The sequence below is a fragment of the Zalophus californianus genome, chromosome 6 (genome assembly GCF_009762305.2).
Source record: "Zalophus californianus isolate mZalCal1 chromosome 6, mZalCal1.pri.v2, whole genome shotgun sequence".
In the NCBI taxonomy this organism is placed as follows: Eukaryota; Metazoa; Chordata; class Mammalia; order Carnivora; family Otariidae; genus Zalophus; species Zalophus californianus.
The window spans coordinates 10,070,558-10,089,123 of NC_045600.1; the positions used below are offsets into that span (position 1 = coordinate 10,070,558).

At 55.9% G+C, this 18,566-nt stretch overlaps 1 protein-coding gene across 1 annotated transcript; it reads left to right on the top strand.

Annotated features, from left to right (window-relative positions):
• The first annotated feature begins 2,166 nt into the window (after positions 1-2,166).
• LOC113909083 (alpha-1-antitrypsin) lies at positions 2,167-11,903 on the top strand. The gene is made up of 5 exons (XM_035727905.1): positions 2,167-2,270; positions 7,145-7,803; positions 9,201-9,471; positions 10,638-10,785; positions 11,655-11,903. The coding sequence occupies exons 2-5, from the start codon at positions 7,149-7,151 to the stop codon at positions 11,844-11,846; spliced, it is 1,266 nt and encodes a 421-aa protein (XP_035583798.1). The 5' UTR covers positions 2,167-2,270; positions 7,145-7,148; the 3' UTR covers positions 11,847-11,903.
• Positions 11,904-18,566: the final 6,663 nt, after the last annotated feature.

Below are 18,566 nucleotides of genomic sequence, written 5' to 3' on the forward strand. Positions count from 1 at the left end.
TCGTTGGGGTCACACGGGCTGGACACGGCTAGAAGAGCAGGTGACAAGCAGGACTGCCTGGGCCAGGGAGGGCCGGCTGCACCCGCCTGGCTACCCACAGCTTTGTGCAAGGCGGCTTCCTGTCCCAGTTCCCCGCCCCTCCCGGACCTGCTGCCTCTGACACCCAGAGCCTCCTTCCTCCCAGGCTGGCAGAGACAGTGCACTGCCCAGGTGCATACAGAGTGCCAGAGCAGGAGAAGGAGGAGGAAAAGGCAGGCTGCCACAGGAGGTGTGGAAGGCACCGCAGCTCAAGGATTGGAGGTAGAGGGGGTGTAGGGCAGTGCCTTACCACCAGCCCCGAGGCCACCGGGCTGAGGGAGCCAAGCTTGGCAACGGAGTGGAAGGTGGGGCACTTGGCATTGCCCATCCACTGCAGGGAGGTGGGAGGGGCAGCTGGGTTTGGAGGGAGGCCATTGTACAGATGGAGAAACTGAGACATGGGGCAAGGAAGAGATGCCCGGGAGGTATGGAGGTCAGGCCCCACTTCAGTCAACACTCACCTCTCTGAGCTGTGAGGGGATGGAGGGCCCCAGTGGGGAGAAGCCCATCCAGCCAGCTGAGGGAAAGAGCCTGAAGCCCGATGGTGGAACTGGGATCAGGATGGGAGTGGGGAATCCTCCCCTCTCTGAGCTCGTTCCTGCTCCTGTCTGGCAGGTGGCATGAACTCCCCTCCCAGAGTCACTGAGAGCACTGAATGAGAGAAGCCTGGGGGGCATTCCCGGAAGCCTCCCCTCTGCCGCAGTGACACCAGGGAGACCCACTGGCACAGGTGGGGCCCCATCATTAAGGGCTCGCTGTGCACACCCAGCACTGGGCTCTGAACTAACCCAGAACCGCTGCACTGAATCCTCACAGCAGCCCAATGAGGTGGGTACCGTTGTGATCCTCATTTTACAGGTGGGGAAACTGAGGCACGGGGAAGTGAAACAGCTTGTCTGAGATCTCACAGTCACTGAATAGGGGAGCTGGGTTCTCAGGTCTGAACCTATGTGTAGCAAAGGAAGCTGCGGGCCGTTCACCTGGCACAGTCCCACATTTGGGACCGGGGGAATGAGAGAAGGGACAAAAATGCCCTCTGCCGCTCCATCAAATACGCATAGAGAGCCTGCCATGTGCCAGGCAGCCATCAGAGCGCACAGAGAGGGATGTGGTCTGCCTTCAGTTTTTAAAGAGATCACAGTCAAGCAAGGCCCAATCAACCTCAACCCTGTACTACCACCTCTCCCACTGCTAGTGCCCTGGGGGCCTGCAGTAGCTCCAGAACAGGGCCTCATTCCCAGGAGAATTCAAGCATATGTGGATCGTATTCCTCTGCTGGGAGCCACACCCAGTGGAAACAGTAACAGGCTGAGGCTGGCCAAGAATTCAGCCTCGTCCTGCCCAGAGAAGCCCGGAGAGCCGGGCTGAGCAGACCCAGATAAAGAGCCCACTGTGTGCCAGGCACTTTACAGAAGTTATTGTGCACAACCCTGACAACCGTGCTAGGGGGCGGGACTTCCAAACCCCTCTGATGCAGACAAAACCACCCCCTGGTTCAGAGAGGTGAAGCAGCTTGCCTGAGGGAGCACAACCCTGCTTTATGTATTTACCATCTGACCGCTGGTCTGTGCCCTGGGCCGCCCGTGCCAGCCCAAAGCGGCTGTGTCAGCATCGGTTATGGCCCATGTTCCTCCTCGGGAAAATCGACAGAGCTCGTATCTGGGGCTAGCTTGGTGACTACGAATGAGCAGCCTCTCCACCCTGGACCTCTGCTGCCTCCTCTGCCAAAGGCGCTTTTCACTTCCCCGCCTCCTCCAGCGCATCTCCAGCAGGAGACATCTCAAGGGGCCTGGGTAAATAGTAGCTCTTGCTGGGGCAGCCAGTGAGAATTCCCCAGTGGGAGGGCAGGCCCCCAAAGGAATGCTGTCCCCAAGAGTGCCTGAGTCATGCCACCTCTCCATGGATGCAGGACGCCACGGTTTATGAGCTGGGTACAATGACTGCCTTTGGTAGACGGGACAGAGGGCCGTGGGCTGCCTGGGCAGGGCACACACGGGTGGCGCGGGTGGACAGCTCAGCGGTGGCCTCTGGACTTAGACCCCGTTTGCTCCTCTGATAACTGGAGTGACCTTAGTTAATATTCACCAGCAACCTCCCCCGTCATCCCTGTGGGTCCACGGCTTAAATAGGAACCAGAGACAAGGCTCTGTCTCCTCAGCCTTGGTCACCAGCCCCGGCCTGGGACAGTAACTGTAAGTATGCCTTCCACTGGGGAGAGCCTCTGGAGGCCCCCGTGCTGCCAAGCAGGCCCCGGGGATGCAGGGAGGATGGAACAGGCTGGGGCTGGAGCCCCTGTCATCATGGCAACAGCAGCCCCAGAGGTCCCTCTCCTCTCCCAAGCCTGCCCCGGGGCCTCCAGTGTGTCCACCAGTATCTACTGGTGGATACACTGGCCCTCGAGGAGCCGCGGGGAAGTGGCGACCCCAGGAAGGAGCACACCTCTGTGGGCACAACTCCTATGTCCCTCCTGTTTGTCCCCTGCCGGCCTCACCACCTTCCCCGGGCTTCCCCTTCTGTGGGTGAGAAAGGTAAGGCCCAGAGAGGGACCGTGGAGAGCCCAGGCTCCCATAGAGACCTTGTGGGGAAGCCAGACGGGACCAGAGCACAGAGTTCCAGCCACTCATGGGGTCTCCGTCCTCTGCAGAAACGCCCAGAACAGAACCATGCTGGACCCCCCGTGCTCAGTGGGTCTCTGTGTGCCCTCGTGCACGGTGGAAGATGGGAAACCATGGAGGGGGCCCCGGCTCGGGCTTTCCGCTGTGCTCCTGAGCCCTCGCTCTAGCCAGCCGGCTGCTGAGCTCCTTGCATGCGGCCAGCCATTTGAGCCTTAGAGCAATCTTCCGAGGTGGTCACTGAGATGATTCCCATTTTACAGATAAGGAAATCAGGAACAGGGAAGCTCATGACTTGCCCCAAATTACACACTATCCAGGATTCCCACTGGGGCCACCTAGATCCAGAACTCACCCTCCCAAACCTCTACCTCCCACCAACATAATTCTCTTGGGTCTTAGGACCCAGCTGGGGAATGGGAGAAACCCAGGTGGGCTAGCCTCGAGGCCTGTTTGATGTGGGGTGACCCTGGGCCCCTGCTCAACCTCTCTGTCCTCTTGGACAAACTGTAGACAACCTTTGCCCTCTTTGCTCTCACCCCGCCCTGGCCCCCCAGCCTTGATCTCTGGAGAGTGGGAAGGATAAAATTTTTCTGTCATCAGTTCTTGGAGACGGGGGCTACAAAGATGACCAAGGCCAAGGCCACCAGACTCCCATGCAGTGCTCCAAAAGATCCATAACTATATCGATAACAGCTAAGCCTCCCTGACAGCTGACTTTGTGTCAAGCATTTCTTGGCACTTTGTACATGTTTAATTTGCACAATAGCTCCGTGGGAAGTGCACCCTTGTCATCTCCAGGAAACGGAGTTTCAGAGAGGTTAATTAATCTGTCCAAGGTCACACAGCTGCTATGGAATTGAACTCAGGCATCATGGCCTCAGAGCCACTGGCCAGAGGCACACGCGATGCCCTCTTCATTTAGCCCGATCACATCCAAGCATTTTTCTGTTGCAAGGTCTCTGGCTTTAGCTTTGTAAACAGAGAAGGATTGAATGCCGAGTCCCAGAATCAAAATGCCAGGCATTAAATCCCAGATTCATAAGCAACCAGGTCTGTGGTTTTCAGTAAGTTGCTCAACCTCTGGAGGCCTCAATTTCTCCATCTATAAAATGGGGCTAATAATCATTCCCACTCCACAGGGTAAGCATTGGGGGGACATTAGATGAGACAGTGCGCATAAAACACCTGCTGTTTACTGGGTGTGACCACCAGGATGCTGATGCTGGTGCTGGTGTTCATTCGACACGGGCTTTGGCAGCTAGGAGGCAATACATAAATACTCAGAGAATTGAATTTAAAATTTTCCAAACTCAGAGGCAGTTCCCGGCCCAGAAGGGGCCACATCTCTGGTCCTGGGCAATGTGGCAACTGGCCAGGAAGAAATCTGCCAGTTTTTTACATGTGCACCTTACCTGTGCGCAGGTACGGGGAGAGCTTCCACACCTGGCAGGTGCTCGCCCGCCCACCCACTGCCTTGTTCGTCCCTCACATCTGCCTGGTGAGGGATTCTTTTCTCCACAGACAGGAAGCCATGGCTCAAAAGAGTGCACCTCCCCGGGGCTACTTGCCCAAACTCAGCAAGGCTGGGTCACACGTGGGCTTTTCCAGTGTCAGGGTTTAGCAGGTCGTTGATGCCCCAGTGGCTTTCCTGGACCTCCCTGGGTCACCCCGATCATTCATTTTATGCTCATGGGTGGAAATAGAGGTAAAGGTAAAGGGAGGGCTCACTTCCTGCGCCCCCACCTGGCACACAGCTCGCACCAGCCCTGGACGCCAGGAACGTCACTCTGACGTCTTCATTCTTTTGGTTTAAAGCTTGATCTGTCTATACACCTCTGGGTGCTTCACTATCTACTTTATCTACTCCTGTTGCCTTCCCCAGCATTAGTCTTTGGGGGATGCAGGGTACGGCCTTTGATAGAAGGGCATGGAGAAAGCAGAAGTCTGGGGTCCCTGAAGTTGGAAAGAATACTTGAGAGACAAAAGGAAGCCGACAGGAGGCCCAAGCCCAATGCGAGGGTCCCTCGGGGCCCCGTTCTGGCATTCACAGAGCCCAAGACCAGAGGACCCAGTTGTCTCAGTCTGCAGTTCAAGTGGCGGGAAAACCAAGACTCTTTCCAGCTTTGTCACTGGTTTGCTATGTGGCCTTGACAAGGCCCTGACCCTCTCTGGATCTCAGACCTTTTACTATAAAAAGGAGCCAGGAAAGGTGATGTGACACCCACTGAGATGGATGTGTTCACCACCGCTGTGGCCCCTCCCCAGCTCAGCCCAGGCCAGCAGCCCTTGGAGGGAGAGGGCACCCCACCCACCCCCTACCCACCCACCCCCAACAGGAAGTCTCAGTCCATTTTGCTCCACCAAACCCAAATACCTTCTGAGAATCCAACGTTAGTCCAGGGGAAACTCGTTTAGGTCTTCCCCCACCTCAACTTCAGCAGCTGGGGACTTGCGTGCCCAAGGCCGAGGGGATGCTAGTGGTCCCATCAGGGCTGGACGCCACAGCCTTTGAGGCCCCTTCGATATTTAGTGTCCCCACCCTGCAGAGACCCAAGTCCCTCATGATCTCTGAGCCCTGCAAAGACGAGGGGTCTCTGCAAACCATGAAGACCCGCGCCAAACCCCGGTGGGGAAGCGAGGAAGAGCCGAGGGAGATGGACGTCTGCAGAGCCAGTGCCAACACTGGCTGATTACTTTAGGAAAAATATAAACACGTATCACGTAGCATGCAGTCCGTCAGGTTTGGATTACTTAGAGGCACCAAGGCCAGAAAAAGGGTGGCGAAGAGAAACCAGGGCTGTGCTTCATTTTGTTGTTGTTTTTTTTTTTAAGATTTTATTTATTTATTTGAGAGAGAGAGAATGAGAGATAGAGAGCACGAGAGGGAAGAGGGTCAGAGGGAGACGCAGACTCCCCGCCGAGCAGGGAGCCTGATGTGGGACTCGATCCCGGGACTCCAGGATCATGACCTGGGCCGAAAGCAGTTGCTTAACCAACTGAGCCACCCAGGCTCCCCATTTTGTTGTTTGATTCGAAAGAAACTTTTATAAAAAGTCTGTGAGGATAGACTTCCTCATTTCCAGCTTCTTCCCCCCAGGTTTTCAAATTCCAAATTCAAAGATTCTTTTGTCTTTGTGTTTTACTAAAACGATGAGTTAGTCCCATGAGAAATAGCTAGCCATGTGGCCGCAGACACACTCTCCTCGGCTTGGACCTCAGTTTCCCCACCAGGTTGTACTCAGGGGGTGCAGACTGGTGGCCCTGAGGCAGGGGCACATCTGGGAGCCACAGAACACATGTCCCTCCCCTGCCTGCCCTCCGAAGGCTTCTGATTTGCAACCCCTAGCAGCTTCTAGAACCTGTCAGTGTAAGGTCTGATGCATGGACTTATTTCACAAAATTCTCCCAATACCCCCACTTTCTATATGAGGTAGAATGAGAACCAGGGAGAGCGAGTGGCCTGTCCTGGGTCATATGGCTGGCCGTGACAGAGCCCACATTAGAACTCAGGGCTGTCTGAAAAAGGGATGTTTTTTGAAGTCCTACACCCCACCCCACACACAAGTACACACCCCCTAACTTGCTGGAGAAATCAGTATCTCTACAGCCCGCATCACTGCTAGGCCCAGAGCCGGGACAGAGGTGGTGACGACAATGGGCAGGTAAGCTCACCGCAGGGACTGCACCCCATTCGTGTGGCTGAGGCCACAGACACATGTGGGGCTGCCCTTCAGCTCAGGCAGAGTTGCTGGGGGCTGAGGCTCACCATGACTGGTGAGTGGGGACAGCCCTGCAGCTCCATGCGTTCTGGCTGTGTGTCACTGGGCAGACTCTTACCCTCTCTGGGCAGCAGCTTCCTGTCCATTAAATAAAAGGAGCTAGTGGAAATGTTCCCATTCCTCATCCAGTCATACCTGAGCCTGATCTGGCCCGATTCCTGGGCTGTTGTGCACAAGTCTCTTATGCTCCTTGTGCCTCAGTTCCCCCTTATGTGAGACAGAATCTGTGACACCTGCACACAGGGCCACTGCAGGAAGTAGGCAGCCATCAAGAGCATGGACTCCCACCCAGACGGCCCGGGTCTGTGATTCTGCTCCTGCTACTTTCCTGCTCTGTGGCCTTGGGCAGGTGGCTTCAACCTCTCTGGCCTTCGGTCTCCTCCTCTGTGGATGGGCAACGGTCCTGTGCCCTAGGTCACAGGTCATCACGAGAGGACAATAAGCTGAGACAGCCAAGTGCCTAGAATGGGACTCGGCACGCGGTGAGCCCTGTAAAGTCTCTGCTACTGTTCTGTCCTTGCGTGATGAGGACGTAGGAGAGTGCTTGGCCCAGCGCCGGCACATAGTAGAGGTTTAGTAAACTCTGGACGCTCCACCTGGGGTCAGTCAGTGGCCAGGGGACTCACCATGTGGCCTGACTCGGGCGTGGTGCCCCTCCTCTCTCTCTTGCAGGACAATGCCATCCTCCATCACCTGGGGCCTCCTCCTGCTGGCAGGTCTGTGCTGCCTGAGCCCCCACTCCCTGGCTGAGTGTCTCCAGGGAGACGCTGTCCAGGACACAGTTGCATCCCAGCACGATCATGAGCACCACCAGGAGCCAGCCTGCCACAAAATTGCCCCAAACCTGGCTGACTTCGCCTTCAGTATGTACCGCCAGGTGGCTCGTGAGTCCAACACCACCAACATCTTCTTCTCCCCCGTGGGCATCACTACAGCCTTCGCCATGCTCTCTCTGGGGGCCAAGGGTGACACTCATGGCCAGATCATGGAGGGCCTCGGTTTCAACCTCACTGAGAGAGCAGAGAGTGAGGTCCACGAAGCCTTCCAGCAACTCCTCCGCACCCTTAACCACCCAGACAACCAGCTGCAGCTGACCACTGGCAATCGTCTCTTCATTACTGAGGGTATGAAGCTGCTGGATAAGTTTTTGGAGGATATCAAGAACCTGTACCACTCAGAAGCCTCCTCTACCAACTTCAGGGACACTGAAGCGGCCAAGAAACAGATCAATGATTATGTAGAGAAGGGAACCCAAGGGAAAATTGTGGATTTGGTCCAAGATCTTGACAAAGACACAGTTTTTGCTCTGGTGAATTACATTTTCTTTAAAGGTAAGGTTGCAACACCAGCCTGAGCTGTTTCCCACGAACACATTCAAAAATATTCTCAAACACACAGTTGTTAAACTTTCCATAGCAGCGCAGAATGAGTGGGCAGTGAGTCTCCACATGTGTTATTTGGTTTCCCACACACAACCACTGTCATACTTTCCTCGATCAACTAAAGTCAGGCGCTGATGAGTGGGACAGTCCTCTTCTCTGCAGGACTTTTCAGAGCCTTTAATGTCCTAGTGTGCCTTGTCGATCCCTACCAGGGAGGACGGTAAAATGGGCAGTTTTAGCAGAGTATATGAAGGGACTGGGGTTTCTTGGAACACAACTGCTGATAACTCCAGTGCAGTGGGAGGAGGGACGGCTTTGGAGTCAGAAGCACCAGGGTTGGAATCCTTCCCCCACCGATTATTAGCTGTTTGACTGTGGGCAATCATCGTTCCACTTTGAGGTTTCCCCTCTGTAACAGGGACATACTAATACCCTTGTTGTCAGGTCTCTGTGAGGACTGAACAAGTTACAAAGAACACAGGCTCATGTAACAGGTGCTCAAATGAGCTTGAATCTCAGCCTGGCCTCCTCCCTGAGGGATGGCAATGTGGGGGGCCTGTGGGCCGCGGAGGGCACTCTAAGGTAGTGGAACAGCCCATGGAGATGGCCTGGTGGGGGAGGAAAGAGCGAGGCCAGCGTGGCCTCCTTCACTTTGCCGGCTCCTCATTCTGGAGACCGCAGTGCAATGGAGAGCCCCGGGCCAGAGTCAGCACATCTTAGGTCCCAGCTCTGCTTTGGGGCTTCTGGTGGGTCTGGCCCCTCTCCAGCCTCAGTCTCCATCTCTGTCCAATGGGAGAGTTGGGTGCAGGGGCCCCCGGGGCACCCCTCCACTCTGACTTGCCCGGATGGGGCCGCTGTCTTGGCGTGGGGGTGGGGGCTGGGGAGGAGCTGCCCAGGCATCTGCATTCCGCACGGTGATCCAGGGAAAGCTTTGGAGTCGGGGGGAGAGTGATTTCCTGAATGACAAGAACCGCCCGCTAACAAGGGGCAGGGAGACTCAGACAAGGAGGTGCTGAGTAGGACTGATGTCAATCATTTTCATTTAGAATCTCCCAAGCCACCCTCAAATAAGTAAGCATGAAATACAAGTAAAAATCCTCGCTCTGCACATCCAGCTTGGCATCCCTTAGCCTCCATTAAGATAGACATTCTGGATCCTACTCAGGTCTTGCATTGTTCTCACGGAAGTCCTTTCAGTAGATTTCACCGCAGCCCCATTTTCCAGCTGGTGAAACGGGTTCAAAGAGTAGGCTCTCAGCGAGGAGGTGCAGGGCTTTCTTAGCGCCCCCCATATTGTCCCAATCTTCTCCCGCCTCTGGCTGAGGCCCACCTTGCCTTCTCTCCAGGCAAATGGGAGAAGCCCTTCGAGGAGGAACATACCACAGTGGAGGACTTCCACGTGGATGAGCACACGACGGTCAAGGTGCCCATGATGAGCCGCCTGGGCATGTTCGACATCTATCACTGCGACAAGCTGTCCAGCTGGGTGCTGCTCATGGACTACGTGGGAAACGCCACCGCCATCTTCATCCTCCCTGACCAGGGCAAGATGCAGCAGCTGGAGGACATGCTGACCAAGGAAGTCCTGGCCAAGTTCCTGGAAAACAGACACACCAGGTGATTCCCAAACCGGAGAACAGCCCAGGCACTGCCTCGTCGGGACCCAGCCACCGGGAGGGAGGGTGGACCCACATCCCATGGACCGCACAAATGCACATGACCCGGTGTCCCGGACACAGGCTCACGTCACTCCCACCACACCGGCCAGGCTCCGGGAGAGGGACGGCGCCCACGGGGAGGAGGCCAAAGCCCTGTGTCCTTGGGGACTCCCCCCGCCCCGGACACTGCCCCTTCCCTGTGCCAGCACCCGGAGCAGGGTGAGCAATGCCAGCATGAGCCCTGGAGAACCGAGAAAGGAGACGTGGGCTTCTGGAAAGGGGAGCAGTGGACAGTCAGGGCTAGAAGGGGAGAGCTCGCCTGGGGACCAGAAAAGCACAGACCCAGGTTGGTTTGGGTTCCTCGGTCACTAGACCAGTGTGGTTTGGTGAGGTCCCCAAGTGAAGTGATATGTGAGCATGCAGCGCAGATTCGTGCATCACTCAGTAGTCATACGATGCCCAAGGCCTCAGGAACTAGTTTATCGGGTCCACTCCAAAATACACATCCCTTTATAAATGTATGCAATAAGAATATAGAAAAATAATCCAATACATTAAAATTAGAATTAAGAAATAAAATTAAAATGCAGAAGACGGTATAATGCACATATACATACACACATACATATGAGAATAGAAAAGAGCATAAGGTTAAAATTAAAATAGCAGTTTTAAGACCTTTTTCCCGGCCCCGCCTCCCCCACCCCACCAGAGGTGACGACCTCACCCCTGTGTTCCCTGCACCAGAGGCTAAGGAAGGAGACAAGGTGGGGCAGAACCCAGAGCCGCTCACAGGGAGCCTCTGTGCCCATCAGCTCACTCCGGCAGACCCTTGATTCAGGCCCTGGAGAAGTCCCCATCTGGGGGGAACCTAACCCTGCAGAGCAGTGTGCTGAGGGCTCCCCAGTGGAGTGCCCCGAGGGCTGCTCAGAGGAGGCAGAAGGCAGCCCCTGAGACTTTGCAGGACTAGCTCATCCCTGTGACTCTACATTCTCTGGCCCCAGGGGCTGGAGGAACGAGAAATAGAATAAACCCATGCACACCGCCCGTCCCCCTGTGGGAGGGAGAAACAGCCAGAAACGAGACACTCCATGTGTGAAACCCCCTTGTTTCCTGTCATGACAGGTCTGCCAGTTTACGTTTGCCCAAACTGTCCATTTCGGGAACCTATGATCTGAAAACCGTCCTGAGCAAAATGGGCATCACCAAAGTCTTCAGCAACGAGGCTGAGCTCTCGGGGATCACGGAGCAAGGGCCCCTGAAGCTGTCCAAGGTGAGTTGTCCCTGGCGTCCGTGGGTCAGAAGGTGCCACAGCGTGTACGGGACCACAGCGCAGAGGTGGTCTGGGGGAGGACAAAGGGACACAGACGCACCTGCGGACCGAGGTCCCTGAGGAGTGCCACCGGAGCCACTGGGACTGGAATGTGGGCAGGTGACAGTGGAGGAGGGGCCTCACGGGCTTCTGCCACATTAGGGACTTCTGCGCTGGTGGCACTGACCCTCTGGGTCATCTCTGGCCAGGGCCTTCCCTTCTTTGGGCCTCAACGGACCCATGTTTACCAAGACAGGCTTGGGCTCAGGGATTTCAAAGAACTTTTGTCCCCTGCGTCTGGGACCCAGGAGCTACTGGCCAATCACAGAGTCGGAGTTAACAAGTGATTTTGCCTAAAGATGACATTTATTCAGGAGAGTGGCAGGTGACCAAAGACACCACTGCAGCCCCATGGCTGGCTGGGAACTGAGTGCCTGGTGTGAACCAGGCACAGGGAAGGTCCCTGTCAACGTCCGGGGCCCCAGGGCACTTGACATCTGATACTGAAAACAAGGCAGGAGCCAAGGAAGACGAATCACAGGGAAGTCTCCCTGCTGGGGTTGTGGGCGGCTTCCCAGGGAGGCTGAGCAGGTTGGTGAGGATGGAGAAGTAGGGTCCACCGGTGGAGTCAGGCAAGGGCTGGAGAAGGTGGTGAAGGCCTGTGTGTTGCCTGTAGGGAGGGAGGTCGGGGATGGGGAAAGACAGGCTGCGTGGAGGAAGACCTGAATGAGCCCCTCCCTGGGCCCCTGCACCCCTCCTCTGGCCTTGCTACCAGGCTGGGGGAGGGGACGGCCCCGCTCAGCACCGGCCCCTGTGCTCTCTCCCTGCAGGGGCTGCATAAGGCTGTGCTGACCATTGACGAGAAAGGGACAGAAGCTGCTGGGGCCACGTTTGTGGAAGCCATCCCCATGTCGATGCCCCCAGGTGTCGACTTCAACAGCCCGTTCCTTATCATCATCTATGATAAAAACACCAAGAGCCCCCTCTTCGTGGGAAAGGTGGTGAACCCCACCCAAAAGTAACTGCCTTTTGGGTTTGGCTCCCTCCCGAGATGACATTAAAGAGTGACCCGGCCCAGGCTCGAGTGTGACGTGTGAATCCTTCAGCCCCCCATCTCTCAGGTCTCCCTCTCCGTCCCCAGGAAGTGGGTGGAACAGTCACAGCATCTCCCCTGTAGGCACTGTCCTACCCTGTAGTGGCACTTACACTGTCCAGGAGCTGTGCTACGCCCAGAACCACTGCCTGCAACACACCGTTTAGCGGCTCTTCCCCAGTCACTATGGAAAAGTCTAGGCTCTCAGTCTTATCTGGGAATCGCCCAGGGGGATCGCAAGGGCTCAGATACCAGCCTGCAGACCCCACCTCCACCAAGCATCGCTGGCTAAGCCCCCCAGCCCTGGTGCTGCTCGCGGAGCCCCCCATGAGAGCACCCCCTGCAGGGCTGCCAGCACCAAACCCGAGGCTTCGCCCCCACCCCCCCCATGGCTCCAGGGGTTTCAGCTCACACGGGGGCTTGGAGCTGCCACACCTCCAACCACAAAGAGAGACGCCTCGGTCCCCTTCTCCTCCCACCTTGTCACCTGAGCTAGGCTTGGGCTCCTACCGCTCAAAGGTCTTTCCTGCAAAAAGCTATGGTTGATTTTTCCTGGAAACTCTTTCAGTGGGGCTAGGCTGGGAACACATATTTTGTCCTTGTCTTCCATCTCTGCCCCAGGACCCTCAAACACATTACCCGTAGCAGCAAGCGGGTCTTCCGCATCCTCTTCTCTCCAGGTGGGTCTCTGCGTCTTGGGCTGTGTCACCTGCTCAGACTCGTCCCGGTTTGCCAGAGCCCCCAAGACACTTACCCTGTGTCCTCTTCTACCCAATCATGGGGCCAGGTTGTGGCTCTGGAAACTCATTCCAATGAGTCCTTGGGCATGGGACAGGAGCCAGGCCATCAACCTCACTTGCCCTCCCTGCCCTCCCTTGGCTAAGCTCTGACAGGGGACACTTTTCATCTGGCCTTGTTCCTGCCCCACGGCCCACCCTGTGGTCTTCAGAGGGAAACCACAACTCCTACCACAGCTAGTGGCCATCCCAGGAGCAGCCCTTTCACTAAGGGCCATGTGGTTCTTTCTCATCCTCCAGAGTCCCACGGAAGGGTTATGGCACTCGGGAAGTCCTGCCGGACCCCCAGCCCGAGGGAGCCAGCTCCCGGGACTCACAGGAATGTGCTTGTCTGGGGCACCTGGGTGGCTCAGTCGTTAAGCGTCTGCCTTCGACTCAGGTCATGATCCCAGGGTCCTGGGATCAAGCCCCGCATCGGGCTCCCTGCTCCGCGGGAAGCCTGCTTCTCCCTCTCCCACTCCCCCTGCTTGTGTTCTCTCTCTCGCTGTGTCTCTCTCTGTCAAATAAATAAATAAAATCTTAAAAAAAAAAAAAAAGGAATGTGCTTGTCTGTGGGAAAGACTGCCCCATCCCATAAGAACCTAGTAACGCCCCCCTTAAGTCACTCACGGAGGCTGACCGCACATCCACACAACTGCGGTGAGTCATATGAAATTTACACCTTTTAAGTCAGAAAGGCCACATGTGTGCAATTCCATGTAATCCAATATAACGGTTAAAACTTCAGCTGTCTCCCAGATAAGTCTGATATCATCCCGATTTCTCTGCCTGGACACATCCAACCTCCACAAATTCCATTAATGATACACCCGGTGTCAAACACCCGGGACGATGCCAGAGTGAGAGCAAGTCCAGACCCTGCAGCGTCCCAGCTGTGTGACTTTGGCGAAGTCACCAAACCTCTCTGGGCGTCAGCATCTTCATCAGGGTTATAGCCATGACTTTGAGTTGGTGTATGCTTCAAAGCAGGTACTCAAAACAGCTTTTGAAGGAGAGCAGAGCTGGGTGCCGATGTAAGGGGTGACATTTGTGACATTCATGAGCTCCTCTGTAAGCCTGGAGCCCCTCGAGGGGCAATTCCAGCATTTACTCCTCACTCAGCACTGTGGAGCGGCGAGTGGAGCGGCTCGGCTCTCATGTGCCCATTCTCCAGGTGAAGAAACAGAGGCTCAGAAAGGCCACTGGTCTTGCTCGAGGTCATGGAGCTAATAAGTGGCAGAGCTGGCTTCAGGAGCCCCACTTGTTCCTGCAAACCTCAGCACACCACCCACGCTCCCCACCAGACACCCACAAGCTAGATTCCTGCCTGAAGCCTGGGCGATGCTGGGGCGCACAGCCACATGCTGAGGACACCTGTGCGGGAAAACACCCTCCGCCCCAGAGGGCAAGTAGCCGATCTGCGGGAGCCTTTTTCACTCGAGGCTGAAGAGCTCACAGCCTTCAGCAAGCAACCTGCACAACCCTGCACACCCCCCCCCAATATTGGGGAGCACATGCAAAGGCCAGCTGGGACTCCTGGAGCCCAGGGAAAGACCAAAAAGCTGGAAGACCTAAGGGCGCTCACCTAAGAAACCATCATTCCACTTCCAAGAATGGTCTGCAGATACTTTCGTCTGAGCTGTGGTGACAGAAACCCAATTCGAATGACCTGAAAATCCCCAGTGCGGAGGTCACAGGCTCTTGACAACCCACAGGGTCCATTCATGGGTGGGCAAAACATCCAAACAACCTTGTCGTAAGGAGGACAGGAGTGTGACACTAATCAGCCAGGGCAGCCAGAAGCCCCGGCTTTGCCTGTTCTTTCAAATGTAGTCACTGCCTAGTGTGACCCGCAAACCAGTCCCTGAAGGACCCAGGCTGCCATTCGTCATCCCCCATTGACAGACGGAGGTTAGAAGACCTGCCCAGCACGGGCCTAGAAATCGGGTGCCGCACTCAGGCCCGGGCTGCCCCAAGAGCGCGGGATGTCCCATCCCTCTCAGATCTTACAGGCGAGTCCAACCTTCCGGTCCGCACGAGAGCCACCTGTCTGGCCTAAGGCTGGCTGCAGCCCAGCCACTGGGACTGGGGACTGGCGAGCATGTACCAGCAACTCTGGGGGAGGCGGGGCTGTGTCACGGGGGCCAGGCTAACGGCTAATGGCGGGACAGTCCCGCAGGGAAGGGCCTGGCCCCGGGTGGGGCTGAAGGCTGATTGCCAGGGACGTTTGTTCTCAGAAGTCAGAGCTGCCTTTCCACGACCCGGTGCCCACTGACAGTCACTTCCGAGCCATGGGACTCAGGACATAGTTCAAGACTCCTGACAGTGGCAGAGTGAAGAAATCGCTTTGTTTATTTATGCACATTGCCAATGTCTGCTGTTCCGTTCACTGTGCTCTCCGTGAAAGGCACACCACGGCACTAAACTACTTCTGGCAGCTCTGATTTTTCATCATCACATCGCGTGCAGTTGGATTTGTTGAAACGAAGGGTGTGTGCCTCTTAATGTTGATAGCGGTCTGTAAATGGCCCTCGCCTCAAAAAAGGTGATTCCAATTTACATTCCCACCATAAGAACAATCGTTTCCTTACAGTTGTTGTCCATCCAGTAGATTACAACAGGCTCGTTTCAGGGAGACCTCGATACTAAGACGAGCTCACTCACTTATACATGTCAGGGCCACTGCAGTTTCCTTCGCTGTGACATGGGTCCTTGTCCAGAGCCCCCATCCATCCTCCTTCCCTCCACCACCACAGTCAGCCCAGGTGTGTCAGCCCCGCCCCATTACCACCTGCCTTCCTGCTTCCAGAAATCATGGGGCACATCCTGAAAGTAAATTGGACTGACTGTGCTGTGATGGATTAGGGCCCCTCTCAAGACAGCTGACAGTGAGTTGGCATCTTTCAGCACCAGGGTTCTAGCCAAAAGGTCTGGCGATGTCACCGGAGCCAGCTGGAAGAGGGAGGGCAGGGAGAGAGGTGCCGAGCACCTGCAGGGCACGCAGGCCCCACTGTGAGACTGCTCCCCCCAGAGTGTTGCCCCCCCGCCCCCAGCTCGGGGCTGGTTCCCAGGCTGCACGTCCAGGGTGGGGAGCCCCACAGCTGTGCCCAGCTGGCCGAGCTCTGGGCCACCTGCTGCTCAGGGAGCTGAGCTGTGGAACCACCAGTGGCATGTTAAGGTCTGTGGGCTGCCGGGCAGCTCTGCAGAGCCCAGACTTGGGGCCACTTCCCACGGGACCCAGGCCCGGAGGGCAGCGAGTCTCCTGCAGCCCGCCTGGTCACAGATGCCACTGAACCCTGCTTTTGGGTGGACCTGGAAAAAGTGTTTCTCACTCCTGCGATCAGGATAAAAAGACCAGCAAACTGCAGCACCAAGAGCGAACCAAATCTAAACTGCAGGTTCAGACTTTGGTTAATAGCATTGACATTGAGTCCTCGATTGTCACAAGTGTCCCACAGCTGTGCAAGATGTTCCTATCAGGGGAACTGGGGTGCAAGGGGGGGAAGGTACCTGGGAACTCTCTGTGCTTTCTTTTTTTTTTTAAGATTTTATTTCTTTGACAGAGAGAGACACAGCGAGAGAGGGAACACAAGCAGGAGGAGTGGGAGAGGGAGAAGCAGGCCTCCCACAGAGCAGGGAGCCCGATGCGGGGCTTGATCCCAGGACCCTGGGATCATGACCCGAGCTGAAGGCAGACGCTTAACGACTGAGCCACCCAGGTGCCCCCTCTCTGTACTTTCTGTGCAATTGTTAAAGTCTTCATGTATGTATGTATGTATGTATGTATGTATGCATTTTATTTATTTGACAGAGAGAGACACAGCGAGAGAGGGAACACAAGCAGGAGGAGTGGGAGAGGGAGAAGCAGGCTTCCCGCCGAGCAGGGAGCCCGATGCGGGGCTCCATCCCAGGACCCCGGGACCATGACCTGAGCCGAAGGCAGACGACTTAACCAACTGAGCCCCCCAGGCACCCAAATAAAGTCTTTTTTAAAAAAGAAAAAATATATTATGATGGAAATGCCTAAGGCAGTGTGATAAAGCACACAGAATTCAAGAATCCCAAGGCAGCCTTCGAAATAGTGTGGCAGCGTGAGCAGGGCTCCCGACCACACTTGCATCTGAGCCGGCCTCAGCTCCTGTCACTGCAAAATGGAGACAGTGAGACCAAACTCGTTCAAAGTTTCCTCTATGGCTGATGGTGCAATGGCGTCTTTCTTCAGTGCTGGTCCTTACCGAATATTAAACATCAGACTGCAGATTCTGAAAGTAGCGGTTTGGGGGCCTGGTTTCCCCCGCCTCTTGATTCGCTGGCAGAAAATTAACAGAGGGGTGAATTACAGATACTTCCACATTTTGTTCCTGAAGACCTGAGTTGGGAGTCCGACAGCCTGGGGTCTTTTCAAGGCTCTACCACGAACGAAGGCGCCCGGGGCGCTAGGGAAGCCACCACCCCTCTGTGAGCCTCGATTTTCTCACCAGTAAAATGGGAGCACTAAGCTCCCTTGGGTCCTGATATTCTGCCAGATACTCACCACCTCAGGGCAGCCCGACGCTGTTCTTTCCCATCATAGTAGGCCCACTATCATGATGCACCTGGCAGGTGCCTGTTACTTCCTTTCTGTGCCCAGACAAATGGACTTTGGAGCCCAGAGGACACAGATTCCAGTGCCCAGTGTGAAGATTCCAAGGGCTGGGACCTTGGCAGTCACAAGTCGGGTGACATCAGGGGGCCGACGTTTCTCGGAGATCAACCATGTGTCAGGCACAATTCTAGGCTCTGGAGGTGTTGTAATTCACTTTCTCCTCCCGACAGCTCTGTGAGGACAGTATCAAGGCAAAATGAACTCTGGGTCTTGCATGACCAGGGGGCCCCCAGCAGCCCATCCTTCCAATGGCCGTTGTGCCTCCTGGATCCGCTGGACTAGCCCACTTCAAAGAAGAACAGCAAGGCCCTCTGATGATATCAGGCACTCGCCGCCTGCACCCTGGAGGCTCCCCAGGCTGATTTCCTGCAGCGGGGGTGGCTGTGGGTCCACAGGACTGGGTGTCCCAGCCCCCTGAGACTGCCCCATAAGTAGGGGAAGCCCCGTGAGCCAGTGTGGGACACCTGCCGTGCACGTCCAGCCCGTCCAGCCTGTCTGGGAAATCAGTGCATTCTGCTGAGTGAGTCACTTTCCATCAGCCTCCTCCCGAGCTGACACTGGTCTGCGAGGCGGAGCCCCTGTGCCAGGATTATAATCTCCACATAACAGAGGAGAAAACCCAGGCACAGACAGTTTGGGCTCTGATTTGCCTGGTCAGGATTGGCAGGCAGGCTGTTCCACTCAGTGCCGCCAGTGGGGAGGATGGAATCACGCCATTCAAACACTCCCAGCACATAGGAGGCCCACTATCATGATGCGTGCTGGTGGGTGGGACAGCTGGAGGGTTGCTTTTCCCTTCTCCCAGCCACCCCAGGCTTAGAAAAGATCCTGTGGCCTTGGTGGTCTTCCCCTGTGTCTCTGCCACCTGCAGGTGGCAGGGACAAGTCCCCTTGAAGCGCCCTTTCCACGTTCCCAATGTGCTTCTCCAACACACCTCAGGATCCTTCTCTTTTACCTGGTTCCTTTTCAGCTCCAGCCAGAGCCAGAGTCCTTGCCCTTGCCATGTAGCTTCCACGCCCCTCACTTAACTATCTTACTGGAGAAAGCACATGCCCTTTTAGCTTTCCCCCAGAGCAACCTGCTCCACAGATTTCCAAGGGATGGCGCGTGGTGCCCCCCGCCGACTCCCTGGCCCCCCCGCCCTCTTGCTCAGTGGACCCTGGCCTTGGTCTTGTCGTTGGAACTCCTCCTCTGAAAGCTTGAGGTGTATTCATTAACTCCCCAGATA